Raw genomic sequence first — 25,649 nt, forward strand, 5'->3', positions numbered from 1 at the left:
TCACAGGAGGACAGTGTTCCTGACATGGCTCTGTTTGTCACTGTGTCCCCTCCCTCAGGTCTGCTCTGTCACCTGGACGACGCGTGCGTCAGCAACCCGTGTAACGAGGGCGCCGTGTGTGACACCAACCCCCTGAACGGGCGCGCCATCTGCACCTGTCCCGCCGGCTTTGTGGGCGGAGCCTGCAACCAGGACATGGACGAGTGTTCCATTGGTAAGATGGCATATTACTTAGCACCGCCCTCTGCTTTGTGTTGGTCCTATCTCACCTGGCCCCGCCCTATATGTACTGTGTGTGAGCGGGTGCACTGACCCCTGTTCCCTCTGCCTACAGGTGCCAACCCCTGTGAACACTTTGGGAAGTGTGTGAACACGGAGGGGTCCTTCCAGTGCCAGTGTGGCCGAGGCTACGCCGGACCCCGCTGTGAGATAGACATCAACGAGTGTCTGTCCATGCCCTGCCAGAACGATGCCACCTGTCTGGACCGCATCGGAGAGTTCACCTGCATCTGCATGCCAGGTAGGACCACACCCCGACCACCTGGAGACACCTCACAGCACAGAACTACAGCTAGGGAACTACAGGGAACTACGGCTACTGAACTACAGCCAGAGTCATACAGCCAGGGAACTACGGCTCCTGAACTACAGCCAGAGAACTACAGAGAAATACAGCTAGGGAACTACAGGGAATTACAGCCACTGAACTACAGCCAGAGAACTACAAATAAGTACAGGGAATTACAACTACGGAACTACAACCAGGGAACTACAGCCAGGGAACTACAGCCAAGGAACTACAGTCAGGGAACTACAGCCAAGGAACTACAGTCAGGGAACTACAGCCCAGTCCTGTCTCATCTCATCTCTCACTGCTCTCCCATCCCTCTTGTTTACTATAGAGCCTCTGAGCCCCAGACACTCTGGAGATGATGGCTTTACACTTGACTTTCCCAGAGTAGCAGTAGCCACAGCGCTAACCCTCCATCAACCCTCAGCACTAGATCTTATTATGTAACGCGTTCTCACTGCTGCTGCTGCTGCTGCTGCTGCTGCTGGCGGTGGTGGTGGTGGTGATGGTGGTAGTGGGCTAGAGAGGTGCTCATAACCTTGACACCAGTGGTCCCAGTAAGACAGCCAGCCAGTGTGTTAGTTAGAACGGTACAGAGTCAAGGCTCCCGACCCTCCTTCACAAACACATTGAAACTCTCACGCACGGCACCGTCCTCAGTCCATGCATCCTGGCTGGGGGTTTGGTTTGGGGGACTATGCAAATTAGGGATGGGAGTCGTGGTCTATAGGGCTGGATGGTGAGAGAGAGAGGGAGAGAGAGAAGCGAGGCGAGGGGGAGGAGTGTGCTGTGAATAATAATGAGCGGTGGAGTGGTGGGAATGGAGCAGAACAATAGGGCCCCTCTGTGCTCCACTTTACACCCCTCATACACACACAGAGAAGAGAAGGGAGAGAGGCTTTTTCCCAGAGCTTCTACCCTCCCCCTTCCCCTCCACCTCCCCGTTCATTTTCCACAGACAGCCGCCTTCCTCTCTCTCCACCCTCCTCATCATCGGCTAGCCTGGTGGAGCGCCATGTGGAGTGGCCGATTCTTCCTGATTCCACGCCGCCTCTGTCTCTTCCGAGCCGCCGCGGCCCAGTCCACACTCAGCTTCACCCCAATGGAGGGGACACTGCAACGCTCTATAGCACGATTCCACTGAATATAGGACAGTTGTTAAGGGGGAAGATGACCCAGGGACAGGGAGTGGTAATACAGTGGGGTTTGGTGATCCAGGTCACAGCCTTAGCCCAGGCAGCACTTGAATTAGGTGTATTTGTGATGGTTTCCCATCCAGGGAGTAAAAGCTAACGTTCCCCCTGTGGTTTGGGACTCTGACAAGAGCAGTGTTGATTGAAAACCTTCTGTGGCCTCCTGAGACTGTGACTGTGAGAACTCTTTCAACTGCTAGAAGTCCCCTAGATAGATAGGGAAACTATAAAGTCATGTCTCCTGGACATAGAAGGCCCAGATGAATCGTTTTTCACTTCACAGTTTTGTATTTTATGAATAAATATGATCTTTGATATTTGTGTTAATAATGTACATGCAGAGGCTGTTCTATAATAATGCTGTTGATTGTCCTGTTTGAAAATCCAATATTAAATATGTTAAAATATATATATATATATATATGCGTATTTACTTTCCAGGCTACATGGGGACCTACTGTGAGGTGGATGTGGATGAGTGTGAGAGCAACCCTTGTGTGAACGACGGTATCTGCCGGGACATGGTCAACGGCTTCACATGCACCTGTCAGCCAGGTAAGACCCGTTTCATGTCTGAGTCTCTCTGAGCTGTTGAGATACAGCAAAGAACCTCTCTAGCCTTTCATGAATGAACATAGCTGACCTGTTGGTCAGTGTGAACCGAACGGGTGTGAGATGTAGAGTTAAATGTCCCTGTGAATCAGTGCTCCTCTTGCTAGTTTTGTCTGATGGGAGTTTAGAGCAACCAAGCCCAGGCATAAAAGCCACGCAGGCCCCAGAGGCAGCCTGCCTATCCTTTCCACTGAACAAAGACACTATTGTGACCCCCCACAACCCCTCCCCCTTCCTCTCCCCATCTATGGTGGAATGTGGAAGGGACAGCAGTCCTACTAATGAGATTCTTATTCAGGTTGGCAATTTACATCTGGGGCAGACATCCCCCCTCACCCCCCATCTAGCTATTGAGCCTGTGTAGCTGATGCAGGCAAGGAGGGGGGGGGGGCCTGAGAGAGAAAACAATCCCACTGTCTCTCCCCCTCTAACCTCCTGCCCCAAGCAGCAACACAGACACACAGAGACACAGACCAGGTCCATCCTCCTCACACTGTTAATCACCACGAGATATTCCTGAACCGACCGCACCAATTGACTCCTCCACGGGCCCCTTCCCCATTGATTTCTGTTGCTTTGCCAGCCAAACCTTTCTCAGACATGGAATACAAGTTCAACAAATTGAGAACGAGCTGCTTCAGACACTGTAGAAGAACGTGTACAAGATGAAATGGCTCAGCTAGTTGACCAGGGCATTAGTCATACTCACTATTCTGGTTCGACATTTACGTTAATGTCGTGGCAAGAAATCCATTTAAATGGTAAGCATGTGGGAGATAAAATCTTGCTGGGTTAAGCGATTGGTAGACGTGTTGGAAGTTGGAACCGTGACTTGACATTAGCAGACATTCCAGAACACAACATAGTCCAGACATTCTCAAATTCACCAGACATCCCAGAATGCATCATAGTCCAGACGTAACAGAACGCTGCAGATTCTAGACATTGCAGAACCTAACCCTCTCCAGAACCATGTTTACGTCCTACACTGTGGATCACAGTAGACATTTCAAGTCCATGGATCACCCTGTCCAGACACTTCAGAACCTTACCATCCCACTGTACAGGCGTCCCACACCTAACCTAGCCTGGAGACCTCTGGCTGACCTCACTGTGGACCCGTCTACTGGAGCTTTTCTCTGACCCCTCACCTCTGTATTTGCCTGTCCCAGGGTTTACTGGCACCATGTGTCAGATCGACATTGATGAGTGCGCCAGCACGCCCTGCCAGAACGGAGCCAAGTGTTACGACCGGCCCAACGGATACGAGTGCCGCTGTGCTGAAGGTAAGGAGCAATAATAATGTCCATTTCTTTATGCCCGTGTGTGTGTTCTGTGTTTGTGTGTGTCAGTGTGTACATACATGAGTGGTCCTAGACTGACAGTCAGCCCCTACAGCAGGCAGGTCTGTCCCCTCACCTCTATAGGGGTTATAGATGGTGATGGTCTCAGTGAGAGTGAGTGTGATGGTCTCAGTGAGAGTGAGTGTGATGGTCTCAGTGAGAGTGAGTGTGATGGTCTCAGTGAGAGTGAGTGTGATGGTCTCAGTGAGAGTGAGTGTGATGGTCTCAGTGAGAGTGAGTGTGATGGTCTCAGTGAGAGTGGGTGTGATGGTCTCAGTGAGAGTGAGTGTGATGGTCTCAGTGAGAGTGAGTGTGATGGTCTCAGTGAGAGTGAGTGTGATGGTCTCAGTGAGAGTGAGTGTGATGGTCTCAGTGAGAGTGGGTGTGATGGTCTCAGTGAGAGTGAGTGTGATGGTCTCAGTGAGAGTGGGTGTGATGGTCTCAGTGAGAGTGAGTGTGATGGTCTCAGTGAGAGTGAGTGTGATGGTCTCAGTGAGAGTGGGTGTGATGGTCTCAGTGAGAGTGAGTGTGATGGTCTCAGTGAGAGTGAGTGTGATGGTCTCAGTGAGAGTGAGTGTGATGGTCTCAGTGAGAGTGAGTGTGATGGTCTCAGTGAGAGTGAGTGTGATGGTCTCAGTGAGAGTGAGTGTGATGGTCTCAGTGAGAGTGAGTGTGATGGTCGGGTCAGACGACTCCCTGGTTGTGTGTCTGTTGCGGCCTCAGACTGCTGGTTGGACTGGACCTGGGACACTGTTGCTGGAGATGGACTGAGACTGGGGCTGAGCTTGGGTTGAGACTGGGCTGGGGTTGAGACTGGGCTGGGGTTGAGACTGGGCTGGGGTTGAGACTGGGCTGGGGTTGAGACTGGACTGGGGTTGAGACTGGGCTTGGGTTGAGACTGGGCTTGGATTGAGACTGGGCTGGGGTTGAGACTGGACTGGGGTTGAGACTGGGCTGGGGTTAAGACTGGACTGGGGTTGAGACTGGACTGGGGTTGAGACTGGGCTGGGGTTGAGACTGGACTGAGGCCCCTAATCCCCCTCTTCTCCCCAGCCGGTCCCTCGGACCCCAGGATCACACACAGGGTCACCCAGGGCCAGCAGCTGCTGGGGGGGCGGGGGGGTTGGGGCTGGTCATCCCCCCGACATCTGTTCCTCTGTACCCCACAATACATACCCCCACACACCCCAACACACTGCACTGGCCTTGTGGTATATCTTAGCTCACTCAAGGTCATTCCCATTCATATTAACATCTATGTGTAAGACTGTAAACAGCTCAGTTGTTTTTAGCTGGTTTCTTGAGCAGGTGTGTTTGTGTTAGTTGGTCTAGTGTGTGTGTTTGTGTGTGTGTTTGTCGGAGGCTGTATGTATGTGTGAGTATGGGGGAGCTTGTTGCATTGTTTAGCAGTGACCAGCTGCTTGGTATTCCCTGTGTGTGTGCACCCCCCCCCCCCCCCACTCTGTTGTTGAGTGAAGTGGCCCTGTTAGACGTGGCGCGGCCCATTGTCCCCGGTGGGAACAAAGCCAGGCCTGTGAGCCTTGTCAAGGGCCCTACTCCTTCTACACCGCAAGGCCCTGTCCCCTGGCCCACAGCACGACGGGGCCTACCTAGCGCCCGGCACAGCAGCGCTCAACTCTCTCTGCCCCACCACACCACACGGCTCTGCTCTGCACTCTAACGAACCAACTAACACTGCTCAGTCTCACACACACACACACCACCGTCGGCATGGAAACCACGGGGCCCAGAACTCCAAACTGTAGAAGCTTTCATAGAGAGAGAAAGAGTGGGAAATAGGGGGAGGAAATAGAAAGGGATAACGAGGGAAGTGGAGATGGAGAGGGGAAATGGTAGGAGGGGTTTGGATGAGGAGAGGTGGCTGGGTGGCAGGCAGATTTAAAGAGAAATAACTATCTAAAAGATGAAGAGTGAGACGCAAAGAAACCCCAGGAGGCCTGTTCTAATTCCTGTTGTCTCTCCCCCAAGGGTACGAGGGCACACTGTGCGAGAGCAACACCAACAACTGCCAGCCCGACCCGTGCCACCACGGCACCTGCGTGGACGGCATCGCCAGCTACACGTGTAACTGCGAGGCGGGCTACACGGGCTACCGCTGCGAGAACCAGCTGAACGAGTGCCACAGTAACCCCTGCCAGAATGGGGGCAAGTGTGTGGACCTGGTCAACAAGTACATCTGCCAGTGTCAGCACGGTACCTCAGGTGAGAGAGCAGTACCAACAGAGATTCATAACACTAAATATCTTCTACTTTATTCTGGTTATGGACACCGAATTTCTGCTGGGGTCTCTGTCATAGTACTGCTGTTCGATTGGTGTTCTCTCTCTTGTACACACAGGTACCAACTGTGAGATTAACTTTGATGACTGCGCCAGCAAACCATGTGACTATGGCATCTGCAAGGACGGCATCAACCGCTACGACTGCGTGTGCAAACCAGGCTTCACCGGCCCTCTGTGCAACGTGGAGATGGACGAGTGCTCGTCCGGACCCTGCCGGAACGGGGGGACGTGTGTGGACGAGGAGAACGGCTTCCACTGCCAGTGTCCCGAGGGCTTCCAGCCTCCCTACTGTTTCTCCCAGGTGGACGAGTGTGGCAGCAACCCCTGTGTGCACGGCGCCTGCAGAGACGACATCAACGGCTACCGCTGTGACTGTGAGCCCGGCTGGGTGGGGAAGAACTGTGACCTAGACCGTAATGACTGTCTGCCCAGCCCCTGTCAGAACGCTGGCACCTGCATCGATCAGCTGAACGGATTCACCTGCAAGTGTCGCCACGGCTTCAGAGGTGAGCCTGCTGTCATACCCCAAACCCTATCTCTATCCCTAACCCTGGCTCTACACCAAACCCTATCTCTATCCCAAACCCTATCTTTACCCCTAACCCTGGCTCTACCCCAAACCCTATCTCAAACCCTATCTCTACCCCAAACCCTACCTCCATCCCTAACCCTGACTCTACCCCAAACCCTATCGCTACCCCAAACCCTGACTCTAGACACACAGAGGCAATACAAACATACACCAGGCACCCGTGATGTATACACTCTCACAGTATACACACACATGGTAGATAAACACCAATGACTGTTTGAAAATAAACTTGGAGATGCATGTATGCACCAAAACATTTCAACATCTACAGACCGTGTAAACTTCTGTACGTTGTTCTCATGCCAACTGATGCTTCACACAACTCAAGAGGCCTTGTTTGGTTTGGTGTCCAGATCATCCATAAAGGGTCCCATCTAATATACTGGCTCATAACGCCCCCTAGTGTATATCTAAAAGAACTGCAGAGAGTGACAGTTTACTAGTTTACTTAGTAAGGTTTATCCCCATGTTAAATTAACCTACTCAATGACTCTACTCTGTATCGTAATCTAACACATCTCCCTTGTGTCCCTCTGTCCTGTGTTGCCTAGGTAACCTGTGCCAGGTAAACATCAACGAGTGTTCGTCCAGTCCGTGTCTGAACCAGGGCACGTGTGTAGACGGCGTGGCCAGTTTCACCTGTCTGTGTGAGCTGCCCTACAGCGGGCCCACCTGTGCCGACGTGCTCACCCCCTGCTCCCCCAACCCCTGCGCCAACCATGCCCTGTGCACCAACACACCTGACTACCTGGGCTACCATTGCAACTGCCAGCAAGGATGGCAAGGTCAGCTGTGCAACATTGACGTGAACGAGTGCATCGCCAACCCGTGTAAGAACCGTGGTACCTGCACCAACACACTGGGAGGGTTCGTGTGCTCCTGCCGCGGCGGCTTCACCGGGCCCAACTGTGAGACGGACATCAATGACTGTGCCCCTAGTGAGTGACCAATGAGAGACTAGCAATATTCTATTACTGTACTTCATTATCCATTGGACCACAGTCTCTGCTGCTGCTGTACAACACTGGCCTCCATATCTGCTTCTACTTCCTCCAACTCCAGTTTATCACATTATCCACAGAACTATAGTCCTATCATATCATCCTCCTCTCCCTCCATCCCTAACCCCTCTCTCTCTCCCTCTCTCGCTCCGTCTTCCTGCAGACCCGTGTCTGAGCGGGGGTTCCTGTACGGACGGAGTGAACTCGTTCCGCTGCAGCTGTCTGCCAGGCTTCATGGGGCCTCGCTGTGCCGTGGAGGTGAACGAGTGTCAGAGCGCCCCCTGTAAGAACGGAGGCACCTGCACAGACTACGTCAACAGCTACACCTGCACCTGCAGACCTGGCTTCACTGGCATTAACTGTGAGACCAACATCCCAGACTGCACTGAAAGGTGAGTCTCATAGTCCGCTGTGTTTGTGTGCGTGCACGTGTGCCCTTTGTGACCTTTGAAACAGTGCGTGTTCTGATGTGTGCAGAATGGATCAGCAGTGATGATTTAACTATATTTTACCCTACACCCACAGCTCATGCTTCAACGGAGGTACCTGTACAGACAAGATCAACGGCTACTCCTGTAACTGTCGCTCAGGCTTCACAGGCTCCCACTGCCAGTATGAGGTGAATGAGTGTGACTCCCAGCCCTGCCTCAACGGAGGGGTCTGCCAGGACGCTCTGGAGTCCTTCCGCTGCTCCTGCCCCAAGGGATACACAGGCAACCGCTGCCAGGTACACACACAGCATATACTATACTATTCTATTCTATATAATTCTGTTCTATACTATACTATTCTATGCTATTTTTTGCTATTCTATTATATTATATACTATATTATACTATTATATTCTAAACTATTATATTCTATACTATTCTTTTCTATACTATGCTATTATATTCTAAACTATTATATTCTATACTAATCTAGAAAGCATTAACACAAACACATGTTCAGATACTGTGGTGTTAAGCTGGTTCTCTGTGTCTCCAGATGCCAGTGGACTGGTGCAGACGCTCGTCTCCCTGTCAGAACGGAGGGCGCTGTCGTCAGAACGACGCCTCCTTCTCCTGTGAGTGTCTGGGAGGCTGGTCTGGACGCTACTGTGACATCCCTGGGGTTTCCTGTGAGGTTGCCGCGCTCAAGAGGGGTACGGGCGCATGCTCTGTTCTTGTTATTTGTGTGTGTGTGTGTGTGTGTGTGTGTGTGTGTGTGTGTGTGTGTGTGTGTGTGTGTGTGTGTGTGTGTGTGTGTGTGTGTGTGTTTACTGTAAGTGTTTAGTGCAGCGGTGTCAAACTCATTTTGCCCCGGGGGCCGCATTCGGTCTTCAACGAGGTCCAGAGGGTCGCACACAAAAATCTGTATATTTCCTTCCCATCAAAGTTAGCAAAGAATTGTTCTCTATCCATAGTTGTGGGATTTTCCAATGCTCCCTGACTGTCTAGCTTCATTTTGGTGATTATTAGAGAGCTGGACAGTCAACAAACTGTATGAATGTAGGTCTATTATCATTACTACACTGTTTTGATTTGGTTTTAGTCATTTTAAAGTATATTGAGTTCGTACATATATATATTTTGTTTTACTCAAACCACCCACAGGCCGTATGGTCGACACCCCTGGTTTAGCGCATGTATGCAGTATGTGTTTGTATTTATACCGTGGTATAACCGTCCCCGGTCTCTTGTCTGCTCCCAGGCCTCCAGACAGACGAGCTGTGTCATCATGGAGGTCACTGTGTCAACACAGGCAACACCCACTACTGTAAGTGTCCCACAGACTACACAGACAGCTACTGTGAGAGCCAGGTGGATCACTGTGAGGACAAACACTGTCGCAACGGCGCCACCTGCAGGGGCTACGTGGGAGGATACCAGTGTGACGTGAGTCGGATTAGTCAAGTCAGAATTGTGTATAAACTGCAGTTTGTCTAATAACTCTGACATGAATGTGTTAATGTTGTTATAATATGGTTGTAGATATGACGTAATGGTATGTGTCTATGGCCCTACAGTGTATGCCGGGCTACACCGGAGAGAACTGTGAGATGGAGGTCAACGAGTGCCAGTCTCACCCGTGTCAGAACGGTGGCACCTGCATTGACCTGGTGGGACACTACATCTGCTCCTGCCCACCTGGCACCTTGGGTATGTCCTCTTCATGTCCTCTTCTGTCCTCACCCATGTCCTCTTCTGTACTCACCCATGTCCTCTTCTGTACTCACAACCTGTCCTCTTCCATACTCACAACATGTCCTCTTCCATACTCACAACATGTCCTCTTCCATACTCACAACATGTCCTCTTCCATACTCACAACGTGTCCTCTTCCATACTCACAGCGTGTCCTCTTCCATACTCACAACATGTCCTCTTCCGTACTCACAACATGTCCTCTTCCGTACTCACAACATGTCCTCTTCCATACTCACAACGTGTCCTCTTCCATACTCACAACGTGTCCTCTTCCATACTCACAGCGTGTCCTCTTCCATACTCACGTGTCCTCTTCCATACTCACAACGTGTCCTCTTCCATACTCACAACATGTCCTCTTCCATACTCACAACATGTCCTCTTCCATACTCACAACATGTCCTCTTCCATACTCACAACGTGTCCTCTTCCATACTCACAGCGTGTCCTCTTCCATACTCACAACATGTCCTCTTCCGTACTCACAACATGTCCTCTTCCATACTCACAACGTGTCCTCTTCCATACTCACAACGTGTCCTCTTCCATACTCACAGCGTGTCCTCTTCCATACTCACAGCGTGTCCTCTTCCATTCTCACAACATGTCGTCTTCCATACTCACAACATGTCCTCTTCCATACTCACAGCGTGTCCTCTTCCATACTCACAGCGTGTCCTCTTCCATTCTCACAACATGTCGTCTTCCATACTCACAACATGTCCTCTTCCATACTCACAACATGTCCTCTTCCATACTCACAGTGTGTCCTCTTCCATACTCACAGCGTGTTCTCTTCCATACTCACAGCGTGTCCTATTCCATACTCACAACGTGTCCTCTTCCATGCTCACAACGTGTCCTCTTCCATACTCACAACATGTCCTCTTCCATACTCACATGTCCTCTTCCATACTCACAACATGTCCTCTTCCATACTCACAACATGTCCTCTTCCATACTCACAACATGTCCTCTTCCATACTCACAACATGTCCTCTTCCATACTCACAACATGTCCTCTTCCATACTCACAACATGTCCTCTTCCATACTCACATGTCCTCTTCCATACTCACGTGTCCTCTTCCATACTCACAACATGTCCTCTTCCATACTCACAACATGTCCTCTTCCATACTCACGTGTCCTCTTCCATACTCACGTGTCCTCTTCCATACTCACAACATGTCCTCTTCCGTACTCACAACATGTCCTCTTCCATACTCACAGCATGTTCTCTTCCATACTCACGTGACCTCTTCCATACTCACAACATGTTCTCTTCCATACTCACAACATGTCCTCTTCCATACTCACAACATGTCCTCTTCCATACTCACAACATGTCCTCTTCCATACTCACAACATGTCCTCTTCCATACTCACAACATGTCCTCTTCCATACTCACAACATGTCCTCTTCCATACTCACAACCTGTCCTCTTCCATACTCACAACATGTCCTCTTCCATACTCACAACCTGTCCTCTTCCATACTCACAACATGTCCTCTTCCATACTCACGTGTCCTCTTCCATACTCACAACATGTCCTCTTCCATACTCACAACATGTCCTCTTCCATACTCACGTGTCCTCTTCCGTACTCACAACATGTCCTCTTCCATACTCACAGCATGTTCTCTTCCATACTCACGTGACCTCTTCCATACTCACAACATGTTCTCTTCCATACTCACAACATGTTCTCTTCCATACTCACAACATGTCCTCTTCCATATTCACAACCTGTCCTCTTCCATACTCACAACATGTCCTCTTCCATACTCACAACATGTCCTCTTCCATACTCACAACATGTCCTCTTCCATACTCACAACATGTCCTCTTCCATACTCACAACCTGTCCTCTTCCATACTCACAACATGTCCTCTTCCATACTCACAACATGTCCTCTTCCATACTCACAACATGTCCTCTTCCATACTCACATGTCCTCTTCCATACTCACGTGTCCTCTTCCATACTCACAACATGTCCTCTTCCATACTCACAACATGTCCTCTTCCGTACTCACAACATGTCCTCTTCCATACTCACAACATGTCCTCTTCCATACTCACGTGTCCTCTTCTGTACTCACAACATGTCCTCTTCCATACTCACAACATGTCCTCTTCCATACTCACAACATGCCCTCTTCCATACTCACAACATGTCCTCTTCCATACTCATGTGTCCTCTTCCATACTCACAACATGTCCTCTTCCATACTCACGTGTCCTCTTCCATACTCACAACATGTCCTCTTCCATACTCACATGTTCTCTTCCATACTCACGTGTCCTCTTCCATACTCACGTGTCCTCTTCCATACTCACGTGTCCTCTTCCATACTCACAACATGTCCTCTTCCATACTCACAATTATAGTTATAATACCATTATAAACTTATGCTGATTAAGATAAGCAGAGTAAGGTGTTTACATGACTAATGCCATAATCAGTTTGATATTTCATTACTAGTGTGCATGTAAACATACTCAATATTGATAGCTGTCCATCTCTCCTACAGGTGTTCTGTGTGAGATCAACGAGGATGACTGTGCTCCTCCTCTGAGGCTGCGCGGGACTCCTTTTAAGTGTCTGAACAACGGTACCTGTGTGGACAGGGTGGGGGGCTATCGCTGTAACTGTCCCCCTGGCTTCACTGGAGAGAGGTGTGAGGGGGACATCAACGAGTGTCACTCCAACCCCTGCAGCCCCGCCAACAGTCTGGACTGCATCCAGCTCCCCAACGACTACCAGTGTGTCTGCAAGCCCGGCTTCACAGGTAAGGAGGGTGCACGTGTGTGTATAGTCGTATTGTTGTGTAATAAATGTGTGTGTTTGTATCTGTTTGCGCCACTCTAACATGTGTGTGTGTTATTGTGTGCAGGTCGGCGGTGCCAGAGCAGGTTCGGTGAGTGCGAGTCTCAGCCCTGTCAGAACGGAGGGGCCTGTTCTGTCTCCAGCAGCTCATCCCTTGGATATGCCTGTACCTGTCAGCTGGTAAGTATCAACATGTCACTGTCGCACACTTTTCCCCCGTGTCTAGTCCGCCTGTGGAGACAGCTGATACTTCTACAACCATCTCTGTCTCCCTGAACTTCCCTGCTCACAGAGGATAACCTAGAACCATATGTCAAAGCCTCCTGGATTTATTCCAATGCTACCTTCCTGTAGTTGACCACATCTGTTTCTTACCCACACTGACGTTGTATGTGATTGTCTCCCTCCTCAGGGCTATGCTGGGAACAACTGTGAGAGGAGCATGTCATGTCAGGAGTTGTCTTGCTATAATGGAGGTAGTTGTGATCTGACCACGCGGGGCTCCCGCTGTACCTGCCTGACAGGCTACGCCGGGCCCCAGTGCCAGCACCGTAGTAACGAGGGCTGCTCCTCCCAGCCGTGCCGCAACGGAGGCCTCTGCACCGAGGAGACCAGCTTCCCCTTCTTCCTCTGCCAGTGTGCCCAAGGCTGGACGGGCAAGCGCTGCGAGCAGGGCAGCACCAGGCTGGTAGAGCCCCCTCTGCCGCCCGCCTGCCCCCTGGCTGACTGCCACAGCAAGGCCAACGACGGTGTCTGCGACAAGGAGTGCAACACATTCCCCTGCCGCTGGGACGGGGGCGACTGCTCGCTGGCGGTGAACCCGTGGGCGCGCTGCACCGACCCGCGCTGCTGGCGTGTCTTTAACAACAGCCAGTGTAACGAGTCGTGCAACAACGCCGACTGCCTCTACGACAACTTTGACTGCAAGAACAAGGAGAAAATCTGCAAGTAAGTACTCCACAGCCAGCATTCTGTTCTGGACTCTCATTCTTTCACCTTACCCTCTATATGAAATCCTCTAAGCTGATCTCTGTAACTCTCTGTCTCCACCAGTCCCATCTACGAGGCGTACTGCATCGACCACTACGCTGACGGACGCTGTGACCAGGGCTGTAACTCAGAGGAGTGTGGCTGGGACGGTCTGGACTGTGCAGGGAAGGTTCCAGAGAACCTGGCCGACGGGGTGCTGGTCCTGGTGGTCCTGCTACCCCCGGACGAACTCGTGAATACGGCCCCTGCCTTCCTGCAGAAGCTCAGCGCCATCCTGAGAACCACCCTGCGCTTCCGCCTGGACCACAACGGAGAGCCCATGATCCATCCGTACACCGGCCGAGAGGCGCGCATCAAACGAGAGCTGCAGCCCCACCAGGAGGTCATTGGGTCCATAGTGTACCTGGAGATAGACAACCGTCTGTGTTCCCAGCGGTCTGACGACTGTTTCCCGTCGGCAGACAGCGCAGCAGACTACCTGGGAGCCCTGTCAGCCGTGGAGATGCTCCACTTCCCCTACCCCATCAAAGAAGTCCGCGGTGAGCAGAAACCCACTGACACTATACCAGGATACAGAGATAACGTTACAAACATTTATATACATGTCATTTCTCCATCAAATACTGTAACCACAGCTCGTATACTAAAGTCCTTGTTATAACATGTAGGTGAGAAGGTCCCGTACCCTGTAGACATGCCAGTGTGGGGCAAGCTGATGCTGGTGGGCATGGCAGCCCTGTTCCTATTGGTCATCCTGGTGGTGGGCGTGCTGATCGGCCGCAGGAAGAGAGAACACAGCACCCTGTGGTTCCCTGAGGGCTTCTTCCCCAAGAAGGAACCCAGCAGCAACAAGAACCGCAGGGAACCCTTAGGCCAGGATGCACTGGGCATGAAGTGAGTAACCACACTGTTGTGTCCTCAGTACACTTACAGCACTCCTATGGTGACTCCAAATCAATGTATCTGCTCCACTATGGTAGTGTGACTGTGTGTTACCTGTCTCTCTCCAGATACATGCCCAAGACGGTGGAGGAGTCTCTGCTTGGTGACCACAGTGACTCGTGGATCGACACAGACTGCCCCGAGGCCAAGAGACTGAAGGTTGAGGAGCCCAGCATCCTGTCAGACAGTGAAGACACTGTAGACTGTAGACAGTGGACCCAGCACCACCTAGCGGCTGCAGACATCCGCATGCCCCCCTCCATGGCCCTCACCCCGCCCCAGGGAGAGTTTGACCAGGACTGCATGGACGTCAACGTCCGAGGACCTGGTCAGTATTGAAATGAATCACATGGAGCATTGTTGTGTCATGAGCAGTGTTGTATGTGTCTGGACTGGAATCCTTGAGGCTGTAGAATATCCTTTAAAAACGGCTCCTCCTGATTCGTTCCCGGTGTTTATTGTTAGTTGCTACGTTTGATCTCTTTGATCTGTTCCTGTCCGTTGTGTTTTGATTGACACATTGACTGACCCTTCGCCTCTCCCGTCCTTCTCCCCTCCAGACGGTTTCACCCCTCTGATGCTGGCGTCGTTCTGCGGAGGCGGTCTGGAGCCCGAGCTCCCCGAGGAGGAGGAGTCAGAGGAGTGTTCCGCCAACATCATCTCTGACCTCATCTACCAGGGCGCCACATTGGCCGCCCAAACGGACCGCACCGGAGAGACCGCCCTTCACCTGGCTGCTCGCTACGCCCGCGCTGACGCCGCCAAGCGGCTGTTGGACGCCGGGGCCGACGCCAACGCGCAGGACAACACAGGGCGCACGCCGCTACACGCCGCCGTGGCCGCCGACGCCCAGGGGGTCTTCCAGGTAAACATACCTTTCAGATGCTTAATGTTTCATGTTATATCTTCACACTTACTCAATGTATTCCTCTGTCTTTTTATACGCAGTATTACACATGTAAGACTTGACTTTGCTACTTCTTACGGTTGCCCACTTTCTGAGTAGACTGCTGTGTCATCTGCCAGACTGACATGTTATTTCTCCCTGTCTGTCCTGGTTAGATTCTGATCCGAACCCGGGCTACAGACCTGGACTCTCGTATGTACGACGGCTCCACCGCCCTGATCCTGGCTGCCCGCCTGGCCGTAGAGGGCATGGTGGAGGAACTCATCACCTGCCACGCAGACATCAACGCTGTCGACGAACTGGGTACGTGATTGGCTAAACTAGTGTGTGAGTGTGTGTGTTGAAGAGAGAGTTGATGCGGTTGAATGGTGATGCTGTGTTTCGTGGTAAGAGGTAGGATGAGTAACAACAGTGTGTGTTCCTCCCATCCCAGGTAAATCTGCTCTGCACTGGGCAGCTGCTGTCAACAACGTGGAGGCCACCATGGCTCTGCTGAAGAACGGAGCCAACAAAGACATGCAGGACCTCAAGGTACACACAACCCTCCACCTATATCTACAACTGTCAGCTCCCCACAGTCATACAGTCTTGAATATATAGAGATATTGAGGAGCCAACATGTCTAATTCTCTCAGCTTACTCTGTCTCTCTCTCTGTATATTAGGAGGAGACGCCTCTCTTCCTGGCGGCGCGTGAGGGTAGTTGTGAGGCGGTCAAGGTCCTCCTGGCCCACTTCGCCAACAGGGAGATAACCGACCATATGGACCGTCTGCCACGGGACATCGCCCAGGAGAGAATGCACCATGACATCGTTCAGCTGCTGGATGAGTACAACACAGTGAGGAGCCCCCAGGGCCACGGAGGGGCCCCACACCACCTGGCCGGGGGACACACCCTGTCCCCCCTCATGTGCCCCCCCAGTGCCTTCATGCCCGGCCTGAAGAACACCCCCCAGGGGAAGAAGAGTCGCCGCCCCGGGGCAAAGGGTTCATGTCTGGGAGGGCAGCATGCCCAGAACCTCAAGGATTCAGCTAAGGCCCGCAACAAGAAGCTGACCCTGGACATGCAGAGCGCCCTGCTGGAGAGCTCGGTCACCCTGTCCCCCGTCGACTCCCTGGACTCCCCCCGCGGAGGGGCCAACAACGCCGGCTACATCACCAACCCCTGCTCCCCGGTCGCCATGTCCTCCTCGGGGCTCTTCCACTCCTCCATGTCGGTGCCCAGCACTCCCATGGTGCACAGCAGCATGATGGACGGCTCTGGCCCCTTCGCTGTGTCTCTGGCCCAGCTCAACGACCTGGGAGATGGAGGCATGTCCATGCAGGGCCGCGTGTCCATGGCCAGCCAGGTCAACCAGGGCCCCCACGGCTACATGCTCAATGCCGGCCAGCTGGGGCTCAACATGGGCCTGGTGAGCCCTGTCAGCGTGCCCTTCGACTGGCACAGCCGCATGCCCTCCTCCTCCCAGTGCGGGGGACAGGTGGTGAACCTGGTTCACAGCAGCCAGGCGGGCATGCACCCTCAGAGCCCCATGCAGCAGCAGCAGAACAGCCTCATGATGCAGCAGCACCAGCAGCACCAGCAGAACCTGTACCGCAGTGCCCAGCAGGCCATGCTGCAGCCCACGCCTGTCATCGCCAGCACGCCCATCTCCCACAGCCCCGTCAAGCTGCCCTCCATCGCAGAGCAGCAGCAGCAGCTCCACAACCACTCCATGGCCAGCCAGCAGAGCCTCCGCATGGGCACCTCCTCCCCACCCACCCCCCAGACGACACAGCCCCCTCCAGCCTTCTTCCAGCAGCAGCAGCAGCCTCCTCAGCCCCAGCCAGCCACTCAACCCACCTCTCCACAGGCCTCCCAGGCCCCTCCTCCCCAGGCCAGTGGCAGCACTGCAGGCTTGGAGGACTACCCCACCCCGCCCTCCCAGCACAGCTACCCCTCCACCCTGGATGCCACCCCCAAGCATTACCTCCGCCTGTCCAGCGAGCATCCCTACCTGACCCCCTCCCCAGAGTCGCCCGAGCCCTGGTCCAGCCCCTCCCCCCACTGTGTGTCTGATTGGTCAGACTCCACCCCCAGCCCGGCGGTGGCCGGTCCTGCCCAAACCCAGATCCCCCATGTCCAGGAGTCCAACGGCAAGATGCAGGTGTTTGCATGAGCCCCCAAGGCACCTGGTTAACACCTGGTTAACAGAGTCCTGCCTGGGGGAGAGGAGAGGAGACGACTGGCTGTAAAGGCCTGTGTGTCTGGAGTTTATGCGTCAGCCTGGTTCCAAGATTTCCATTGGATTTGGATTGACTGTGTTTTATCACGAGGACCGTCTGCTAGTGTTGTTTGCAGAGAAAGAGTAAAGGGAAATGTGTTGTCTGGATAGAAAAGAACAGACAATTTAATGAAGTAAGACTTATTCTGTCACAGATGGACTTGTTTTTTTATTATTATAAAAAGTATATGAAGAAAACGAAGTCTTTCATTTCAAAGACTTAGGGATGCTCTCCTGAAAAACTAACAAACTTTTTAAAAAGTAGATAAAATAAAGACAAAAGCAACAATGTTGAAGGGAATTCCTTTATTTTTATTTATTGTTTTTGTTTTGTTTCTCAGAACTGCCCTTTCAGGTGTTTTCTCAGCCTCATTCTGTCCTGCCCTCTCACACAGTGTTTCACACTCTCCTGTTACATGGAACACATGTCTTGGGCTCACCTGAGGCCAGTGGTGTTACAAGGAAAACGACTAGTGATTCAGTCACTCACTCTCCACCCAGCCCACCACCACCACCAGTGTCTAACACTCTGTAGGCAGATCAACATGGGGTTCAGACAGGAAGAGGAAGAGATCTCACCTCTCGACTGATGTTATTTATTTAGGCCAACAGGTAAAACGATCAGATTGGCTTGGGAACAAATATGTACTCTTTTAAGTTGGCTGTCATTAGTGATGTTATGTTCTGATTTGATGAACTAGGGAAAAAAGGAACTGATTACATTCCGTAGAAGTATTATGTGTAAGAATGTAGAATGATGGGCGTCTCTGAAGCACTTGACGGGACAAAGCGTTGGGAGGGTGATCGTGAGGTGGGGTTCTGACACACAGAGCCAGGAAGGCATTTAAACATTCATTACAGTACGTTCATTGGCCAGTGTTCAGTCAGACAGACAACTCAACAAAAACATTGATGTGTTAAACTTTCAACTTCCCATTGACTTAAGCCACGTTCTCCCCCAGGCCGTCTGCGTGTCAGTCCCAGGCATGGCTCGAGTCATCCTAGTCAATAGTCTCATTGGTCCTGGTCTAAAGGGTTTGCCCCCCAGTCTGCCATCACTACTTCAGTCATGCAGCTTGTTTTCACTCATTCATTCAGATGAGGGCATTATTATGCCAATTCTAAAATCAGCATGTCACTGCCCTTTAGTTTTGGTTTTAACTCAGTTATGTGTTGTTGTTGTTTTTTTATATACTGTATATGTGTTGACACCATGGTTACTTTTTTGAACATCTCCTCGGTGTACCAAGCTATGTTTACCAGCTGCTATTCCTTTACCACTAACCTGCAAACATTCCTGCATGTTGCCTGTCAGTGTGATAGCATGTTTTTGACTGCTTCTATTCTATTCTTTGACCCCTGGTCCTGTTTTTGTGTAGCCTGAGTCCCACATCTGCTTGTGCTCTCTTGCCGACTCCATTGCTGTCATTGTCATGCGTGCAAGACCGCACACATAGATCTGGGACTCAGGCTAGCTGTCGTGTTGGCCAATAGAAGCACATTCTCTTGCGGTTCCATTGGTAATTGAGGTGCTGGTATGTTCTCCTGCGGTCCAGTTACGGATAAGTCTGTGTACTGATTCCAACTCTGGTGCGCTCCAGTCGTGGTCAGTCAGTCGTCAGTCAGTCGGTCATTGTGAGGGCGTGGCTGGTGGGTTGGGACCGTTAGTGCTCCGTCACTCCTCAGGGAGGTGCTATTCTATAGCATGCATAGGAGCGATCCCCTGCATCTTTAGCAGCTTGCACCCCACTAGCCACGGAGAGGACATTGACATAAGACGTGGAAGGAGAGAACACTACTATGTAGTGCTGCGCCCTCCTACGGTAGCTCTTTACTATGGATGTCACTCCCCAGGGATCCAATTAACCCTCACAACCAGACCACTGCTGCTCCCTGGATAGGATACTTACTACTGGGAAAGCCAATCAGATCCTCCTCCCCTGTTCGATTTCATTTCTATGTTTCCTTCACTGGTCCAAGCCTGTTCACTATAACCAGCTACAGTACAGTCAGACCTGGGAGGTTTCTGGGTTGGACTGATACTAGGTTCAGATTCCAGTTCAGGGTTCATTTAGTGAAGTGTTTATTTGTTGTCCTTTGATTTCCTTTCCTGGCGACACTACTATGCTCTGTCTGTACATTTCAGATATCCCAACTTCTGTCTGTAAATAATGTTTGTCCTGGGTAGATTTACTTGTTTAAGATGCATCTTATGTTTCTAAAAATGATTATGTACTAAAAAGGACAAAAAGAAAATGTACTTCCTTTTAGGATTATTGTGAAAATTGTGGATGTGACTGATATTTTATTGGTCTTGTATTATTAGAAGTCATAGATATTTTCTATCATTATTATTAATTTCTATACTTGTTTAAAAGTAGTTTAAAAATCACTGTACATAAAAAACCGTTCCACAATGTTTCTTTCTACAGACAAAAGTTGTAAAGTAAGTCACTTCTAATAAAAACTGTAGGGAACTACATTTCTGTGTATCTTTTTGCATTCATCATATTTTCACACATTTATATTTGACTTATAATGTTTTAATTATTAAGTATTGCATGTGAATAGAGCAAATCGTTTCAAATGTAGAATATGATGTTGACTGCCGTTTTAGTGGATGGTTAAAGGCATCGCTATGGTCTTCCTGAGTTTCCCTGGATTTAGAGCAGCCTTAGCATTTCTGGGACAGCGGTATTGACAGTGCTTCTTGAGTACGTTGTTACGGTGCTGAGAGTTGTGAGTTCGTGCCCATGTCGGCTGGAATTTCCACTCTGTTGTAATTGCAGTGGGTTTCCACTCTGTCAACATTGCACAAAAGTAAATGAGTCAACAAGGAGGGACAGGCATGTTCTTTAAATGGTATAAAACTGAACTTCCAAAGACCTTGCTATTCATCATTTTCCTCCAGTTCAACGTTACTCTCGGAGCGAGAAAGGATCACAACTTTGGACAACTTCCCTAAGGTCATTTTATCCTATCAGAGAAATAATGAAGGTGAGATTGGTTACCTTGAATAGGGGGTGGGGGATTACTATTCTATAATAATCTTTAAGTTAAAGTTGACATTTATTGCAGGCTTTGGATGTGCTCATTCTACTACTCCCAGTGGCAGTCAATACTCTACCATATGATATCATGCCAGTGGATTGTGCTGATGTGTATAGAAGGGGCTTTGGACACAGTGGCGTGTACACCATCTACCCTGCAGGAACAACCTCCCCCATCCAGGTCTACTGTGACATGGGCTGTGAGGACCAACCTGGGGGGGGGAAATGGACAGTGTGTACAGTGACTAGACCTTTTGTTTATAGTCTTTTGAGCTTCAAGTTTGTTTCACTACCACTACCTCAGGGCTCAATCCATGTTGTTGTTTGCGCAATTAACATTTGAAGTAGAGAATGTTATCAACCCGGAGAGATGGATAAAAATTCCTCTTGTGTGGAACATCTCATATTTCTGTGGAAAATCTCTAAATGCCCCTCTATTCCAGGTGATCCAGAAGAGAAAGGATGGGACAGTGAACTTTTACCGTGGATGGGACCAATACAGGAGTGGGTTTGGGCAGGCATCCGGAGAGTACTGGTTAGGTAAGAGCATGACGCACTGGACACATTTGAAATGTCTATGCTGAGATACGAGATGCATTAAATGTCTGTTCATGTGTATTATTACTATCTTTAGTACTCACCTCTTGTTATGTTCTCCACCAACACCTTGTGCTCTCCCTCAGGCCTAGAAAACATCCATCTCCTCACTCAGAGGAAGAAGTATGAGTTGAGGGTGGACCTGGAGGACTTCGAAGGGGCTAAAGTCCACGTCCAGTACTCCTCCTTCTCTGTCGACTCTGAGCATGAAGGATACAAGCTGCATTTTAGTGGCTTCAAAGATGGAGGTGCTGGTGAGTCTAAAGAACATTTCCATTTCTCCTCCTTTCCCGTGAAATAACAGAATTACAAATCTGAAAGGACTACTTGGTCGATACAGTATGAAGAAAGTTATACTGTGAATGGAAATGTGGAACAATCCCTTCTGCATTTCAGGAAAATCTATGGATGAACACAATGGGCAGAAGTTCTCCACCTTCGATAAAGACCAGGACACTCATGTTTCAAACTGTGCTAAATCATATCTAGGAGGATGGTGGTATGGAGAATGCCACAGTGTCAATCCCAACGGGGTATATCTGTGGGGCGACTCAATCTATGGTATTGGTATCAACTGGGTGACTTGGAAAGGTTATAAATACTCTTTAAAAGCCATTGAAATGAAGATAAGGCCAGTGGAATAAGTTCAGAACCTCTCACACTCACACTTTACATTAAAATATTACCTTTCAAATTATGAAAATATTTGGAAAGCCACTGAAGTTTAAACATTTTAAAGCTAATAAATTGAAGGGAAAAAAGTTTTGCCTTGTTTTATTGAAGTGTTGCCAGTCTTAACATAAACCTTCTGTTAAAATACAGTAGTAACGCACTAATATCCTCTAAAAGCTGAAGGAACAGTTGAAGGAGTCCAGATTGGTCTGAGACACACTGAGCCCTTAGTCCGTACAGCTAGGTTACTGGGTTTGATTAGAGGCCCACAAACATCCGTCCTTAACTTGTCAAAGTCTCATCTTTGTTTAAGGAGTGGTTATGAATGTTCATAAGGAAGGGTGTTGGTCTGAGGCGTGCGTCTTTTACTAAGGATCTATCAGGAAGGTCTCAATAGTACTCTTTTGTTGTTTCTATACACAAACATGACTAGCAGAGAAGAGAAGGGGGCTTGTGCACTGCAGACTAGAGAGTCACTCAATGACTCACGCCTTCTGCTCTCTCTATCCCCCCATCTCTCCTCACCAGGTTATTCACTCTGTCTCTCCAACCTTCTGCTCTCTCTATCCCCCTATCTCTCCTCACCAGGTTATTCACTCTGTCTCTCCAACCTTCTGCTCTCTCTATCCCCCTATCTCTCCTCACCAGGTTATTCACTCTGTCTCTCCAACCTTCTGCTCATTTGGAGCTCTTTCCCGTTCTCTTCTGCAACATGTGCAGCAGCCCCAGACTGGCAGTGAATAGAGTGTCGTGCTTGAATAGCAGCGTATAGAAGGTGTCTAGGGGTAGACGACCGGTAGGGTCTGCGTGCTTCAGGGCAGTCATGGGCATGTACACACGGTTGGTCTGGTGGCGAAACGGAGGCTCCTTCGCTGTGATCAGTTGAAGTGTTTGCTGCAAGAGAGTAGAGTAGAGCGATAAGTATATTCTGTTTAACATTTAGCCACCAAAGGATGAGATGTTGAGACTGCATACCAAATAATACTAGGATAGTAGTCACAAAATATAAGATAGTGACATAAGAGTGTTACCTCTGCTATTTCCTCGGTTGTCTGTGCGAGAGAGTTGAACACCTTCCTAGAGTAGGGCAGGTAGATCTCACGGAAGATCCTAGCAGTCTCCTCGTCTGCCCCCGCGAGGTCCATCTTCTCAGCGTCCTCGTACACCTTCCTCTCAAACTCTGTCCCCACCGGACCAGGCTCCACTAGAGTCATCCTCAGAGTGGAAGGACAGATGGACAGAGGCAGGACCTCCTTCACCAGCCGCACCAAGCCAAAGAAGTTGGTGTCGAAGAGCCCCTGCATGTCAGACATACTTTGGCACTCCAACGGCCCAATCATGCCTACACCTGCGTTACTCACTGAGGGAGACAGATACTGCCATGTCACACCCTGTTCACTCATTATGGATGACAATGTGTTATCACTCATGGTGTACTGTATACAGTACAAGTGAGTTTATATTGGAGTGTGGTTCAAGTTTTTATCATGCCGCGTGCACTAGTACAGTGAAATGCCAAAAATGCCGTAAATGCCAATAATGCAGTAATCAATATCAAAAGTACTATAACATTTTTTTTTAAAGTCAAGTAGAACAAAAATGCACAAAAAATGTAAATAACAAGAACACAAGAAAGTAGGTAGGCTATATACAGGGCCAGTAGGCTGTAGGCTATACATGGTCAGTTCCAGGGTCAGTAGGCTGTATACTTGGTAAGTTCCAGGGACAGTAGGCTGTATACAGGGTCAGTTCCTAGGTCAGTGCCAAAACCATATTTACAATGTGCAGGGATACTGGAGTGTTAGGGTTAGATATGTGTAGGGGTAAGGTGACTAGGGGTAAGGTATCAGGACATTTGATAAACAGAGTAGCAGCAGCAGCATATATGATTATTGCATGTGCGTGCGAGCCTAATATTCACTGAGTACATCCACCCGAGTACATCCACCCGTCTGAGTACTGTCCACACACTCTCTGATTGAGTCTTCCCAGCAGGCATCCAGCTGTCTGATCTCCAGGGATCTGTTCAGGGTGTCCCCAGCCACTCTCTCCAGGGGTTCCCGCTTCTCTAGGTCCCTCATGGTGGCAACCACTGCCTCACACAGACACACTGCAAGTTAACAACCCTTGCATTGCATCTCAACTGATGGGGTTGAGCGTGTCAAACTGTCAATTTCATTTATGAAAACCACAATGTTTTACAATCAAGGGTTCAGTGCCTCTCTGACCTTTGAATCCCTTCTCCTTGGCCAGTCATACAGCCACAGCCATCCAGATCCCAGAGGAACAGCCTGTCACCAGCACCCTCCTGGTCCCCATGGATACCTCACAGCAGCTACAGTTGCTCCTTTTTGAAACTGGGTTCTCTGCAACTCTCCCAGAGTCCTTTGCAGTTGGAATGCATGGACCTTAGTGACCAGTCAACCTTGTGGTCACGGACAGTGTGTGAAGCAGGTGCTTTGTTATAAGATTAGAAGGCTAATCCTATGTGTCTATCCTGGGAACGCATTGGCTCCATAGACGGGTTGGCTATTAAGCAACAAAACCGACACGTGCGCAACTATGGGGCAAAACTGACGTGGTTGGCTTTTGTTGACAACATGTAAACTATATTTCGTTTACAATATTTGTTGAAAACATAAATCAATTTGCAGTTGTTGTCTCTCAAATACATCGTTACAGTTGTTGGTTAGCTAGCTAGCGAATTTGAGCCATATTAGCATTGACATGAAATCAATCAAAACACCTCAAAACAAGAGATGGTATAAAGAACAAGATGAAACGAGACACTTCCGATTCCCCACATAACAGTTTTGCGAGCAATCTGGCCATCCAGAATCACAACAACACGCCACATGGAAGCGCGCACATCGTTTTCGTGACGTTGTCAGCTAACCCATCTATGCTGTACAGCCTTACCGATTGGTACAACGGGTCTGTGGGGTCGCTGCTTGCCTCACTTCATTCAGATGTCAGTAGCCTGCTGATGACTTCATTTCACTCTAAAGGGTAAGGTTCATTATATGGATGGCGATGTGGATTTCAGTAACAAAGCCTCCCCTCAGGCCCCTAAATTAATTTCAATCACTTAAGTATTTTTGCTGGGCTTTACAAATGCAAATTATTTAATGACAACGGGTCTGCACCTCTTTACAAATCTAAATACATTTCTAATATAAATATTTAAGTACTAGCATGCACACATGCTACCCATGATGATACATTACATCATATTATAAACTGGGTGGTTCAAACCCTGAACGCTGATTGGCTGACAGCCACCCTTGATGATACATTACATCATATTATTGTAATGACCTGACTAGATCATAAAAGAACGACTGTCCAGACAGAGGATTGAGTTTACGAATGGACGGTTTATTAAACCAACTTTACACAGGCTACTGTTTGGCCGTAGCCCACGCCAAATAAATGAAAGATAGCCCACAAGCCAATCGTGACCTTCTCTTGTGAAGCCCAGACGTAAGAGAGAGAACAAAGGCAAAACCTGGTCTTAACTTCCAATGCTCCAACCCCCCTCCACGCCACTCCGCCAACCACCAGGATGCCCGGCATCAGAACATTCCAGG

General features: G+C 49.8%; 2 protein-coding genes and 1 pseudogene across 3 annotated transcripts in view; 2 read left to right on the plus strand and 1 right to left on the minus strand.

Annotated features, from left to right (window-relative positions):
- LOC129833141 (neurogenic locus notch homolog protein 1-like) overlaps positions 1-20,222 on the plus strand; it is a 42,998-nt gene extending 22,776 nt beyond the window's left edge. Inside the window, exons 6-27 of the mRNA XM_055897468.1 lie at positions 59-214; positions 335-520; positions 2,206-2,319; positions 3,549-3,662; positions 5,709-5,942; positions 6,079-6,528; positions 7,166-7,552; positions 7,779-8,007; positions 8,141-8,342; positions 8,603-8,759; positions 9,308-9,492; positions 9,624-9,756; positions 12,343-12,600; positions 12,706-12,818; positions 13,051-13,586; positions 13,692-14,167; positions 14,297-14,522; positions 14,639-14,898; positions 15,131-15,435; positions 15,633-15,780; positions 15,911-16,008; positions 16,142-20,222. Coding sequence (XP_055753443.1) covers positions 59-214; positions 335-520; positions 2,206-2,319; positions 3,549-3,662; positions 5,709-5,942; positions 6,079-6,528; positions 7,166-7,552; positions 7,779-8,007; positions 8,141-8,342; positions 8,603-8,759; positions 9,308-9,492; positions 9,624-9,756; positions 12,343-12,600; positions 12,706-12,818; positions 13,051-13,586; positions 13,692-14,167; positions 14,297-14,522; positions 14,639-14,898; positions 15,131-15,435; positions 15,633-15,780; positions 15,911-16,008; positions 16,142-17,635 — 6,461 coding nt within the window. The 3' untranslated portion in view covers positions 17,636-20,222. The remainder of the gene's footprint in view (positions 1-58; positions 215-334; positions 521-2,205; positions 2,320-3,548; positions 3,663-5,708; positions 5,943-6,078; positions 6,529-7,165; positions 7,553-7,778; positions 8,008-8,140; positions 8,343-8,602; positions 8,760-9,307; positions 9,493-9,623; positions 9,757-12,342; positions 12,601-12,705; positions 12,819-13,050; positions 13,587-13,691; positions 14,168-14,296; positions 14,523-14,638; positions 14,899-15,130; positions 15,436-15,632; positions 15,781-15,910; positions 16,009-16,141) is intronic.
- A 420-nt stretch (positions 20,223-20,642) lies between these two features.
- On the plus strand, positions 20,643-22,115 carry LOC129833166 (microfibril-associated glycoprotein 4-like). 2 transcript variants are annotated; one of them, XM_055897521.1, is made up of 5 exons: positions 20,643-20,737; positions 20,819-21,022; positions 21,234-21,330; positions 21,474-21,641; positions 21,784-22,115. In XM_055897521.1, exons 1-5 carry the CDS (start codon positions 20,732-20,734, stop codon positions 22,029-22,031), a joined length of 723 nt encoding a protein of 240 aa, XP_055753496.1. In that variant the 5' UTR covers positions 20,643-20,731; the 3' UTR covers positions 22,032-22,115. The 2 variants fall into 2 exon arrangements, with proteins under 2 accessions (XP_055753496.1, XP_055753497.1); XM_055897522.1 differs by lacking the exon at positions 20,819-21,022 and having other exon boundaries at positions 21,784-22,114.
- A 30-nt stretch (positions 22,116-22,145) lies between these two features.
- Positions 22,146-25,334, minus strand: LOC129833172 (retinol dehydrogenase 8-like; annotated as a pseudogene).
- Between the last annotated feature and the right edge of the window lie 315 nt (positions 25,335-25,649).

This window comes from Salvelinus fontinalis, chromosome 34, assembly GCF_029448725.1.
Source record: "Salvelinus fontinalis isolate EN_2023a chromosome 34, ASM2944872v1, whole genome shotgun sequence".
In the NCBI taxonomy this organism is placed as follows: domain Eukaryota; kingdom Metazoa; phylum Chordata; class Actinopteri; order Salmoniformes; family Salmonidae; genus Salvelinus; species Salvelinus fontinalis.